The 12,950-nt window shown below is 40.9% G+C and overlaps 2 protein-coding genes and 1 long non-coding RNA gene across 3 annotated transcripts; all 3 read left to right on the top strand.

Moving 5' to 3' along the window:
• Positions 1 to 812: 812 nt before the first annotated feature.
• Positions 813 to 5,655, top strand: LOC311126057 (uncharacterized protein; the record flags this gene model as incomplete). Its single annotated transcript, XM_084200083.1, has 4 exons — positions 813 to 900; positions 1,775 to 1,873; positions 2,471 to 2,587; positions 5,535 to 5,655. Exons 2-4 carry the CDS (start codon positions 1,791 to 1,793, stop codon positions 5,653 to 5,655), a joined length of 321 nt encoding a protein of 106 aa, XP_084056209.1. The 5' UTR covers positions 813 to 900; positions 1,775 to 1,790.
• Positions 5,656 to 7,052: 1,397 nt separating this feature from the next.
• LOC311126056 (NLR family CARD domain-containing protein 3-like) lies at positions 7,053 to 8,723 on the top strand (the record flags this gene model as incomplete). Its single annotated transcript, XM_084200082.1, has 2 exons — positions 7,053 to 8,394; positions 8,693 to 8,723. Exons 1-2 carry the CDS (start codon positions 7,142 to 7,144, stop codon positions 8,721 to 8,723), a joined length of 1,284 nt encoding a protein of 427 aa, XP_084056208.1. The 5' UTR covers positions 7,053 to 7,141.
• A 2,481-nt stretch (positions 8,724 to 11,204) lies between these two features.
• On the top strand, positions 11,205 to 12,167 carry LOC311126059. The gene is made up of 3 exons (XR_014612940.1): positions 11,205 to 11,268; positions 11,576 to 11,622; positions 12,079 to 12,167. It is a non-coding gene; the product is annotated as an uncharacterized lncRNA (long non-coding RNA).
• The last annotated feature ends 783 nt before the right edge of the window (positions 12,168 to 12,950 follow it).

Below are 12,950 nucleotides of genomic sequence, written 5' to 3'. Positions count from 1 at the left end.
AATGGGTGTGGGAAAAACAAATAGATGTTTCAGCGTCAATCGGTCACACATCTACCAAAACCACAGAGCTTTTAAGCGCCAACTTAGATGAGAATTGCCCTCATGATGAATTTGAGACTGGGACTGATCCCATTGAAGATGACATGAGCGATGTAGAGAGTCTGCCAGAGGCTGAATATGTTCAAGCCACAGAGATCAACACTGAGCAGCTAATTGAAGGTCTCAAAATCAATATCTGTCTTTTTATTTTGAAAATCATGAAAGAACACTGCATCCCAGCTACGGTACAGAATAGCATTGTTGAGGACCTCAGAACCATTTTTGATGCATTTATGACACACTACAGTGATCCCCTCAGGTTTCATCTTACAAATAAGCAAATACATGTGGATGAAGATGGGACTTGCTTAACAACTCTGCAGTATTTGAGGAATGCATTAGATGCATAAGCTCTGAGTGGATGCTGGAGCATTACCGTGTGAAAGAATTGGGCATGGTCCGGCCAGTTGAAGTACCACTGAGCAACAAAGAAGGTTATAAAACAAGGTGATTTCAATACAGCTACATGGTCCCCAGGCTATATTAATATAAAGAGACATGAGACAAAACAATCATAATGAATAAGATTACATGGACAGGGGGACCTGATCCTAGGTCAGCAATCCTCCTCTGGGACACTTCCCAGGAGTCACCAGGACCAAGAAACAGAACACTTACTGTTGTAAAGTCTAGTTACAGCAGGTGGTTACTGCCATCTAATGGAAGATACCAATAAAACACTTTATTATCAGGATGGGGAGACGGTTGAGCTGAAACAGAAAGTAAAGTTGTTCTTTTGTACAGGATCCATTTTGAGACGACAGAGCAGAAAACACGATATGGAGAGAACTAAAAAATAAAGTGAGTATTTCTAAGTATTTCTGAATAATAATCTATTCTAAAGGACAGAGTAAGAATGAATACCTGGAATGATATATTACTAGTTAGTAGAACTACTACTTGAGCTGAGTTGCTGACAGACAGCAGTTTTCAAAGTGGAAACTAATCAGTAGGCCCACATGTTATGAGGTAGGCTATTATCATTGTCATTAAAGTAAGCCTATAACTTAAGTTTATTGTTGTTGTAGCCTTGTGTTATTATGTAATTATTAATGGCCATGTTTAGTTAATTCAATTGGAAGTTATCAAGTGTCACCATGGTCACAGTTCTATTTCAATTGCTGATCAGATGTTAGAATGCATTAGATTGAAGGTAACAGTCAGCCAGATTAGGCTACAGGTATAAAAATAACCTGGCTGTTGTTGACAAGCATGGACCTATTCAGTTCATATCCATATTATTAATATTTCATTCATTGATTGAAATTACGACCCCATCCTCAGTAGCCTATTCCAGCAGGCTACTGGGCAACAGAAGCACTTCCTACCTCAAAATCGCCTTGCTATTCATGTTAAATAAATTCATCTGTCAATTTGAACTAAGCAAGCAGCTAAATCATTCAGCTTACATCTTGCCTACATCTTGCCCAGGCTACTGGAGGCTGTCTGAAATAAGATGTAGGCCTATCAGGGGCTATGTTTTGGCCTAGTTTTCAGGCCTGGTGGAGGAGTCATTGTGCTAGAAAAAGTAATTGCATTACATCACCTGACTGTTTGGATGTGTCTGTTAGTAAACTGTTTTATTTCGAAGAGATAATGAATCAAAGAGAACAATTGACATTCAAATTAGTTGTCACTGTGTTAAAGACAACCAACATGCTGGATCTCTGTTTAGGGGTCAGTGCTCTAAAATGAGTCTCTCTGGGGAGAGAGAGGAGGGGGGCCCTGCCTCTAAAATGAGTCTCTCTGGGGGACATGACACCAAAGCTAAGAGGTGAGCTGACAAAATTGTTTAAGAATTTATATTCCAAAACGCTATATACAAAAAAAAATCACATTTGTGTTTTTTCATCAGAAATTATTGCTTATGGGTCTTCAATATAACTGTTCTAGATTGTAGATGTGTATGAAAATTATTATTTTTTCTGCAAAACGCTTTATATCCATTGTTTAGCTGGAATGTAATGTTCGTGTCCTTTATATTTGACTGTGATATGTGGTTGTCTCACCTAGCTATTATAAGATTAATGCATTTACAGATGACATCTTAATTTGACCCAGTTTCTCACAGCAGGAAAATAATCCTGCCAGAACAGCAAATGTGCATTATTATGTGGATTATAATTAATGGAAATGTGTTGTAGGGGTTGGTACATTTTTCATCAGGAAAATCAAGTCTGAAATGTTTAAGTGTAAAACACTTTATATAAAGCCTTGTAGTGGTTTCATAATTTATTTAAACAATAGAAGCTAATTTACCAACATTTCTGAAAAAGGATATGAAGTGTTTTAGAATGAAACTCTTCGTATGTTTCCCCATCTGAGCTCAGAGTAGATGAGATATGTAATGTTTGTCTCTGTTGTGTTGAAGCCCAATCAAGCAGGAGAGACCAGCCTCCCCTGTACCCAGCTGTGTGTCCATGAAGAGTGATTGGTCAATGAGACCCCCTTTACACTTTGGAAAGGGAGACTTTTCTACTGAACAAAGGTAAGAAGAACTCATGGGTCATGGTCAGTGAGTTAAACAACACTGTCTCTAGTCATTTCTCCTCTCCCATTTTCCCATTTATTTTTATTGTTTTCATAATCCATAGGCTAATCCTTTTTTCAATTTTCATAGTCCTAAAACAATATTAAACAAACACAACATTCCTTCCCTGTGTGTGTGTGTGTGTGTGTGTGTGTGCTTGTCAGTGAGTGTGTGTGCACTCCCTGGATGAGGAGATGTAATCTCTATCCTGATTTCCTAGTCACATTTACCCCTACCTACATGTACATATTACCTCAATTACCTCAACTACCTGGTACCCCTGCACATTGACTCGGTACTGGTACTCCTTGTATATAGTCTAGTTATTACCTCAACTACCTGGTACCCTGCACATTGACTCAGTACTGGTACTCCTTGTATATAGTCTAGTTATTACCTCAACTACCTGGTACCCCTGCACATTGACTCAGTATTGGTACTCCTTGTATATAGTCTAGTTATTACCTCAACTACCTGGTACCCCTGCACATTGACTCGGTACTGGTACTCCTTGTATATAGTCTAGTTATTACCTCAACTACCTGGTACCCTGCACATTGACTCAGTACTGGTACTCCTTGTATATAGTCTAGTTATTACCTCAACTACCTGGTACCCCTGCACATTGACTCAGTATTGGTACTCCTTGTATATAGTCTAGTTATTACCTCAACTACCTGGTACCCCTACACATTGACTCGGTACTGGTACTCCTTGTATATAGTCTAGTTATTACCTCAACTACCTGGTACCCCTGCACATTGACTCAGTACTGGTACTCCTTATAGCCTCATTATTATTATTTTATTATGTTACTATTTCCTTTTTTTATTTAGCGAATTTTTGTTACTTTTTAACTCTGCATTGTTGGGAAATACAATTTGATTTGATTTGAAGCTCATGCGCAGAAATACATCATTGGGTCTAATGGTCGTCTTGTGCCGAACTGCACATGTGCAGGCCGTCAACTCAAAGGCACTCCTTCGATATAAAGTTGTTTTTGACTAACATGAAAATGTGTCAGTTTGTTAAACTACTTAAGACAGAACATTTTCAAAATGAACAACTAAGGAAGTCATTTTTACCTCTCATTGACTTCTCAAACTCCAAACCCTGGCCTGGTTTACTTCATATGTATTCCCAGAAGACATTTTCTACATCAGCAGTTGTCACCAAGTGCTTATATAGAAACCCAGTCTAAAACCCCAAAGAGCAAGCAATGCAGATGTAGAAGCACGGTGGCTAGGAAACACTCCCTAGAAAGGCAGGAACCTAGGAAGAAACCTAGAGAGGAACCAGGCTCTGAGGGGTGGCCAGTCCTCTTCTGGCTGTGCTGGGAGGAGATTATAAGAGGATATGGCCATTAAGTTCAGATCGTTCTTCAAGATTTTCAAATGTTCATAGATGACTAGCAGGGTCAAATAATAATCACTGTAGTTATAGAGGGTGCAACACGTAAGCACCTCAGGAGTAAATGTCATTTGGCTTTTCATAGCCGAGCATTCAGATGTCGAGACAGCAGGTGTGGTAGAGAGAGAGAAGGAGAGGGAGAGAGAGAGAGGGTCAAAACAGCAGGTTCGGGACAAGGTCACACGTCCGGTGAACAGGTCAGAGTTCCATATCTGCAGGCAGACCAGTAGAAACTGGATCAGTCACGTCCGGTGGAGCATGTATCGATACTGATAGGATCGAAAGAAAGGGACCGCTGCTCTCGGATCAGTTTTGTCCATTAAAATCATTCCTTAACATTATAATTATTTCACAATACTGACCACGGATCAGCTTCTAGAAAAATATTACTACCTACAGCTGCAAATATTGAGGTAGTTTATTCTAGTGCTTACCCAATAAAAATGGACTAAATCACAGATTCGGCACATCATGGTTCACATGTTAGGCTAAACATCATGAAATATATTGAGACAAATTACAGACAGTAGCCTACAAGTAGCAAAATAAAACTAAATATATTGAACATGGAATATATTCCAATATGATTGAAATAGGCCTATAGCCTACTGTTTATATTGTAATGCAGTCATCTCGGTTTTCATTTGAAGCAAATTGTTATACGTCCCTTGTTTGAATCAATTGCAAAGACATTGGCAACTTTGTATTTGTATTCAACTTTGTTCTGAATTTATCTGTGGTCACAAAGAGACAGATAAACCATGTGATTCTATGTTTAGCGGAGATCTTCTGTGTATAAAGTGACGTGGGAGGGCAAAAAAGCAATTAACGACGCACTTGGCTGTTCTACAGTGGTCTGAGGCAGGTGTTAGAATATGAGCGTTTTCAAGTGCAACGTTAATAATGATGGTTTTGGGAAACAGCTCAGAGATTTAACAATGCTCCCACGAAGATTCTAATGATGAACTTAGCCTTAAGATGCTTTTGGGATACCAGGCCCTGGACAAAAACATCTGCTAAATGACTAAAATATCAAATGTAAATGTTTTACATACAGATCTCACATTACTGTATTGAATTATTATTTATAATATTTAAATATTGATGTCACAAGTGTATCATTTGTACAGTTCTTTATTAAAAATGTAGTTATTTGTTACATTCAACTCTGTAAAACCTAGCAGTGCTACTTATTTCTCTGAGAGTGAGGCAGATATATAGCATTTTGCAAAAAAAACATTTGTCTCTCTGAAATGAAGCCATTAAGTGATTGATTTTAATCAAACACATGCCTGTCATTGAACAACACCTTGCCATGATTAGCTAGTGAAAAAACACAACCATTTATTTGATAATTTCTTTAAACAATAGAAGCTAATTTACAAACATTTCTGAAAATGGATATATAGCGTTTTGGAATGAAACTCTTCTTATGTTTCCCCATCTGAGTTCAGAGTAGATGAGAGACGTAATGTTTGTCTCTGTTGTGTTGAAGCCCAATCAAGCAGGAGAGACCAGCCTCCCCTGTACCCAGCTGTGTGTCCATGAAGAGTGACAAGTCTATGGAACAACCTATAGAGTTTAGAGAGGGAGACTTTTCTAGTGAACAAAGGTAAGAAGAACTCATGGGTCAATGTCAGTGAGTTAAACAACACTGTCTCTAGTCATTTCTCCTCTCCATTTTACCATTTATTTTTGTTGTTTTCATAATCCATAGGCTAATACTTTTTTCCATTTTCATAGTCCTGAAACAATATTAAACAAACACAACATTCCCTCCCTGTGTGTGTGTGTGTGTGTGTGTGTGTGTTTGTGTGTGTGTGTGTGTGTGCACTCCCTGGATGAGGAGATGTAATCTCATGTTTTGTCCACAGAAACCAACAGGAGAGATCAGAGTCAGAGATTATCAGTGGTCAGTCTTCCCAGAGTCATCAAACAGACCTGGCCTCCATATTCAGTGTATGTGGTCAAGTAAAGTTGATCTTTCAATCATTAATTAATATGTTAATGAGAAAGCATTTAGTCTCTTGCTTAACTTATTTACTTGATTTATTTCAGTTGCTTGAAGAGAATATTATGACATTTGTGAAGAACGAGCTGAAGATGTTCAAGAGGATTCTTAGTCCAGAACTCCCAGAAGGCTTTGAGAGTCAGAAGCAGGATAAGGAAGTGGTGGATGCTGAAGATGAGAAGCAGGAGAGCAGTGCCAGAGAGGGGGCTCTGAAGATCACACTGCACGTCCTGAGGAAAATGAACCAGAAGGAGCTTGCTGACACACTGGAGAAAAGTAAGAGCTGTCTGCCTCATGTTGAATGCTGTTTTAGAACATTTAAAAGCTGTAGCTAAAGTACAGCTAAAGTAGCTGTGTATCTCAATGATATTGTAGCAGCCTTAACACAACACCTAGTGACCTCATCAAGTAGCAGCAGGGATGTGTTGTGGTGATTAATTTAGACAGAGAGAAGAGGAGAGACAGAGGAGAGAGAGAGACAACATTATTAATGCCATCAATAATACCAATAATGATATAAATCAGTCACACCAATGTGTAATGCATTATGAAAACATTTACACATTTATACAGACAAGAGAATAAATGATTATAATTTAAACTTTATAAGACAGTCTTACAATACTGTAGGCATTAAAACAGATGTAATATTAATATCCTCTGTGTTGTTTCTAGATTCAGATGAGCGTGCTGTGATTCTTCAACGTGAACTCAAATCTAATCTAAAGAAGAAGTTTCAATGTGTATTTGAGGGGATCGCTGAACAAGGAAACCCAACACTTCTCAATAAGATCTACACAGAGCTCTACATCACAGAGGGTGGAACAGGAGAGGTCAATAATGAACATGAGCTGAGACAGATTGAGACAACAACCAGGAAACAAGCAAGACCAGAGACTGCAATCAAATGTAACGACATCTTCAGACCCTTAACTGGACAAGACAAACTTATCAGAACTGTGCTGACAAAGGGAGTTGCTGGCATTGGAAAAACAGTCTCTGTGCAGAAGTTCATTCTGGACTGGGCTGAAGGAATTGCAAATCAGGATGTCCAATTTGTATTTTCATTCCCTTTTCGGGAGCTGAATTTGATGAAAAAGGAAAAACACACTTTCATTGAACTTCTCAATCACTTCTCAATGGAAACCAAAGAATCAACAATCTCCAACTACGACAAGTACAAAGTTCTGTTCATCTTTGATGGTCTGGATGAGTGCCGACTGCCCCTAGACTTCCAGAAGAACAAGATCTGTTGTGACGTCACAGAGTCAACCTCAGTGGATGTTCTGCTGACAAATCTCATCAAGGGAAATCTGCTTTCCTCTGTTCTCCTCTGGATAACTACCCGACCTGCAGCAGCCAATAAGATCCCTTCAGTGTGTGTTGACCAGGTGACAGAGGTACGAGGGTTCAATGACCCACAGAAGGAGGAGTACTTCAGGAAGAGATTCAGTGATCAGGACCTGGCCAGCAGAATCATCTCACACATAAAGACATCAAGGAGCCTCCACATCATGTGCCACATTCCAGTCTTCTGTTGGATTTCTGCAATAGTCCTTGAACACATGCTGAAACATAGGAGAGAAGAGATGCCCAAGACTCTGACTGAGATGTACACACACCTTGTGGAGTTTCATACCAAACAGAAGAATGAAAAGTATCTTGGGAAAGAAGAGACAGGTCCACACTGGAATAAAGAGAGCATTCTGTCACTGGGAAAACTGGCTTTTCAACAGCTTGTTGACGGCAATCTGATTTTCTATGAAGAAGACCTGAAAAAGGCTGGCATTGATGTCAATGAAGCATCAGTGTACTCAGGATTGTGCACACAGCTCTTTAAAGAGGAATGTGGGCTGTACCAGGACAAGGTGTACTGCTTCGTGCATCTGAGCATTCAGGAGTTTCTGGCTGCTGTATATGTGTTCCTCTCATTCATCAACAACAATGAGAATCTAATGGCCAAACCTCAATCAACGTCCAGGAACTTTTCTGTGAGGATCAGACACAAGCGTAAAGTTACTGTCTACAAGAGTGCTGTGGATAAAGCCTTACAAAGTGAGACGGGAAACCTGGACCTTTTCCTCCGCTTCCTTCTGGGCCTCTCACTGGAGTCCAATCAGAAGCACTTACGAGGTCTACTGACAAAGACAAGAAGCAGCTCACAGAGCCATGAAGAAACAGTCAAGTACATCAAGAAGAAGATCAGGAAGAATCCCTCTCCAGAGAGGTGCATCAATCTGTTCCACTGTCTGAATGAACTGAATGACCATTCTCTAGTGGAGGAGATCCAAAGCTACCTGAGATCAGGAAGTCTCTCAGAAGAAGAACTGTCACCTGCACAGTGGTCAGCTCTGGTCTTTGTGTTGCTGACTTCAGAAAAGGAGCTGGATGTGTTTGACCTGAAGAAATACTCCAGATCAGAGGAAGGTCTTCTGAGGCTGCTGCCAGTGGTCAAAGCCTCCAGAGCTGCTCTGTGAGTACATAAAATGACATTTAAGTACTAATCATCAGGAAGAAATATTCAGTTTAGAGACATATATGTATTATAATATGTATATAATATATAATATTACATTGAAAAACTTACTGAATCAATGCATTGATGTTCATATTAGTATAACAATATGACTATACAATTCTAGGAGACGGGAGATGAATCGATATGTTTTTTAAGAGAATAAACCAAATGCATCTGCCATTGTCCTTCTACACTACTGGTGTTAAATTAACAGTGTGTTTGTGACATCATGATGATCTCTTTGCAGACTGTCAGGCTGTGGAGTCACAGAGGAAGGTTGTGCTTCTCTGGTCTCAGCTCTGAAGTCAAACCCCTCACACCTGAGAGAGCTGGATCTGAGTAACAATGACCTGAAGGATTCAGGAGTGAAGCTGCTCTCTGCTGGACTGGGGGATCCCCACTGCAGACTGGAGACTCTGAGGTCAGTATTCCTGTATGACTCAATGACCACACACACTGGACACACTCTGGACACACACACACACACACACACTGGACACACACACACACAAACACACTGGACACACACACACACACCCACACACACACTGGACACACACACACACACATACTGGGTACACACACACAAAAACACAATGGACACACACACACACTGGACACACACACACACACACACACACACTGGACACACACATACTGGACACACACACACACATACTAGACACACACACACACGCTGGACACCCCCCCACTGGTGTCCAGCGTGTGTGTGTGTGTGTGTGTGTGTCCCCCCCCCCCCCCCCACTGGACACACAATGATTAATTTAGAAACATGTTATCTACTGTTAATAATGATACATTCATTAATTTATATACAGTACCAGTCAAAAGTTTGGACACACCTACTCAGTCAAGGGCTTTTCTTTATTTTTACTATTTTCTACATTGTAAAATAATAGTGAAGACATTAAAACTATGAAATAACACATATGGAATCATGTAGTAACCAAAAAAGTGTTAAACAAATAAAATATAGAATTAGCCACCCTGTGCCTTGATGACAGCTTTGCACACTCTTGGCATTCTCTCAACCAGCTTCACCTGGAATGCTTTTCCAACAGTCTTGAAGGAGTTCCCACATATGCTGAGCACTTGTTGGCTGCTTTTCCTTCCCTCTGCCGTCCGACTCATCCCAAACCATCTCAATTGGGTTGAGGTCAGGGGATTGTGGAGGCCAGGTCATCTGATGCAGCACTCAATCCCTCTCCTTCTTGGTCAAATAGCCCTTACACAGCCTGGAGGTGTGTTGGCCTGGAAGTGTGTTGTCCTGTTGAAAGACAAATGATAGTCCCACTAAGCCCAAACCAGATGGGATGGCGTATCACTGCAGAATGCTGTGGTAGCCATGCTGGATAAGTGTGCCTTGAATTCTAAATAAATCACAAACAGTGTCACCAGCAAAGCACCCCCACACCATAACACCCCCTCCTCCATGCTTTACGGTGGGAACTACACATGCCGAGATCATCCGTTCACCCACACTGCTTCTCACAAAGACACGGCGGTTGGAACCAAAAATCGCCCATTTGGACTCCAGACCAAAGGACAAATGTCCACCTGTGTAATGTCCATTGCTCGGCCCAAGCAGGTCTCTTCTTATTATTGGTGTCCTTTAGTAGTGATTTCTTTGCAGCAATTCGACCATGAAGGCCTGATTCACACAGTCTCCTCTGAACAGTTGATGTTGAGATGTGTCTGTGACTTGAACTTTGTGATGCATTTATTTGGGCTGCAATTTCTGAGGCTGGTAACTCTAATGAACTTATCCTCTGCAGCAGAGGTAACTCTGGGTCTTCCATTCCTGTGGCGGTCCTCATGAGAGCCAGTTTCATCATAGCGCTTGATGTTTTTTGCGACTGCACTTGAAGAGATGTTCGAAGTTCTTGAAATGTTCCGTATTGACTGGCCGTCATGTCTTAGATGGACTGTCGTTTCTCTTTGCCTATTTGAGCTGTTCTTGCCATAATATGGACTTGGTCTTTTACCAAATAGGACTATCTTCTGTATACCAACCGTACCTTGTCACAACACAATGATTGGCTCAAACACATTAAGAAGGAAATAAATTCCAAAAATTAACTTTTAAGAAGGCCCACCAGTTAATTGAAATGCATTCCAGGTGACTACCTCATGAAGCTGGTTGAGAGAATGCCAAGAGTGTGCAAAGCTGTCATCAAGGCAAAGGGTGGCTATTTGAAGAATCTCAAATATAAAATAGATTTGGATTAATTTAACACTTTTTTGGTTACTACATGATTCCATATGTGTTATTTCATAGTTTTGATGTCTTCACTATTATTCTACAACGTAAAAAAAATGTTTAAAAAATAATTTTAAAAACTTGAATGAGTTGGTGTGTTAAAATGTTTTACTGGTAGTGTATATATACATATATGAATAGATATGGCAGGTTTCAGGACTCTGATGTATCTGAACATTTTTAAATAATATATTTCCACCACCAAAGAATAGCAGTGTGGTTTTATATGATTTGACTCTTTGCAGGCTGTCAGGCTGTCTAGTCACAGAGGAAGGCTGTGCTTCTCTGGTCTCAGCTCTGAAGTCAAACCCCTCACACCTGAGAGAGCTGGACCTGAGCTACAATCACCCAGGAGACTCAGGAGTCAGACTGCTCTCTGCTGGACTGGAGGATCCACACTGCAGACTGGAGAAACTCAAGTATGTAGAGGGTTTATGTCAATGTTCATATCAGACATGTTGGAGTTATCAGGCTAGTTAAGACAAACATTCTGACCACCACTTGGACTAAGTTATATAAAGACTGTGTGTGTGTGTGTGTGTGTGTGTGTGTGTGTGTGTGTGTGTGTGTGTGTGTGTGTGTGTGTGTGTGTGTGTGTGTGTGTGTGTGTGTGTGTGTGTGTATGTGTGTGCTTGTGTGTGTGTGTGTGTGTGTGTGTGTGTGTGTGTGTGTGTGAGTTCAGGTGTATCCCTCAATGACTGTCTGTTCTTCTGCTTACCGCTACAGTGTGGAACATGGTGGAGAGAACACAATGAAACCTGGAGTTAGAAAATGTGAGTGTTGACTGCTGTGAAGAATATGACTAAGAATAAGTCTTAATTCAAGTGAAGTCAAAGTCAAAGACCACCATCATTACTTACTTGGTCATATTAAATATCAGCTGTTGTTCTACAGAAGCACAAATCAGGGACACCAAAGTTTACAAAGAGTTGCTTTGACAATGTGTGTGTCTGTGTGTGTGTGTGTGTGTGTGTGTGTGTGTGTGTTCAGTTTGTCTGTGTGTGTGTGTGTGTTCAGGATGTGTGTGTGTTTGTGTGTAATTAATGGGAATAAGTGTGTTTTATATTTCATACAGTATAACATATGATCATTCAACAAGTCTCAAGTTACCTTAACTTCTCCTTTTGATACCTAGAAACATCTACATTAAATGAATTAGTGAAAAGTGAGTTAACATTCTAATGTGAATGATGATGATTTCTAATATTGTGTCTGGTTTCATCCATCAGATGTCTGTGATCTCACACTGGACCTAAACACAGTAAACAGATTCCTCTCTCTGTCTGAGGAGAACAGAAAGGTGACATGGAGGAGAGAGGAGCAGCCGTATCCTGATCACCCAGAGAGATTTCAGGGCTGTGGACAGGTGCTGTGTAGAGATGGTCTGACTGGGCGCTGTTACTGGGAGGTAGAGTGGAGTGGGAGTGGGGCTGGTATAGGAGTGACATATAAAGGAATCAGCAGGAGAGGAGGAGGTTATGACTGTAGGATTGGATACAATGACAAGTCCTGGAGTCTGATCTGCTCTGACTACAGTTACTCTGCCTGGCACAATAATAAGTCCACTACCATAGACGTTCCCTCCTCCAGCTCCCACAGAGTAGGAGTGTATCTGGACTGGCCAGCCGGCACTCTGTCCTTCTACAGAGTCTCCTCTGACACACTGACCCACCTGAACACATTCCACTCCTCATTCACTGAGCCCGTCTATCCAGGGTTTAATGTTTGGGGTGACTCCTCAGTGTCCCTGTAAATCATAACCATGGTAACACTGACACACACACACACACTGGACACACTGGACATACACACACACACACGCACACACACACACACACTAGACACACACACACAAACACACTGGACACACACACACACACTGACACACTGGACACACACAAACACTGGACACACACACACACACACACACTGGACACACACACGCACATACTGACACACACTGGACACACAAACACACTTGATACACACACACTGTACACACACACACACACACACACACACACACACTGAACAAACACACTGAACACACACACACCGGACAAACACACACTGGACACACACACACACACACACACAGGAC

The sequence above is a fragment of the Coregonus lavaretus genome (assembly GCF_964263955.1).
Source record: "Coregonus lavaretus genome assembly, contig: HAP1_SCAFFOLD_5444, whole genome shotgun sequence".
NCBI classification, from domain to species: Eukaryota; Metazoa; Chordata; class Actinopteri; order Salmoniformes; family Salmonidae; genus Coregonus; species Coregonus lavaretus.
The sequence above is the reverse complement of the archived record's forward strand: the minus strand, read 5'-3'. Positions and strand labels throughout refer to the sequence as shown.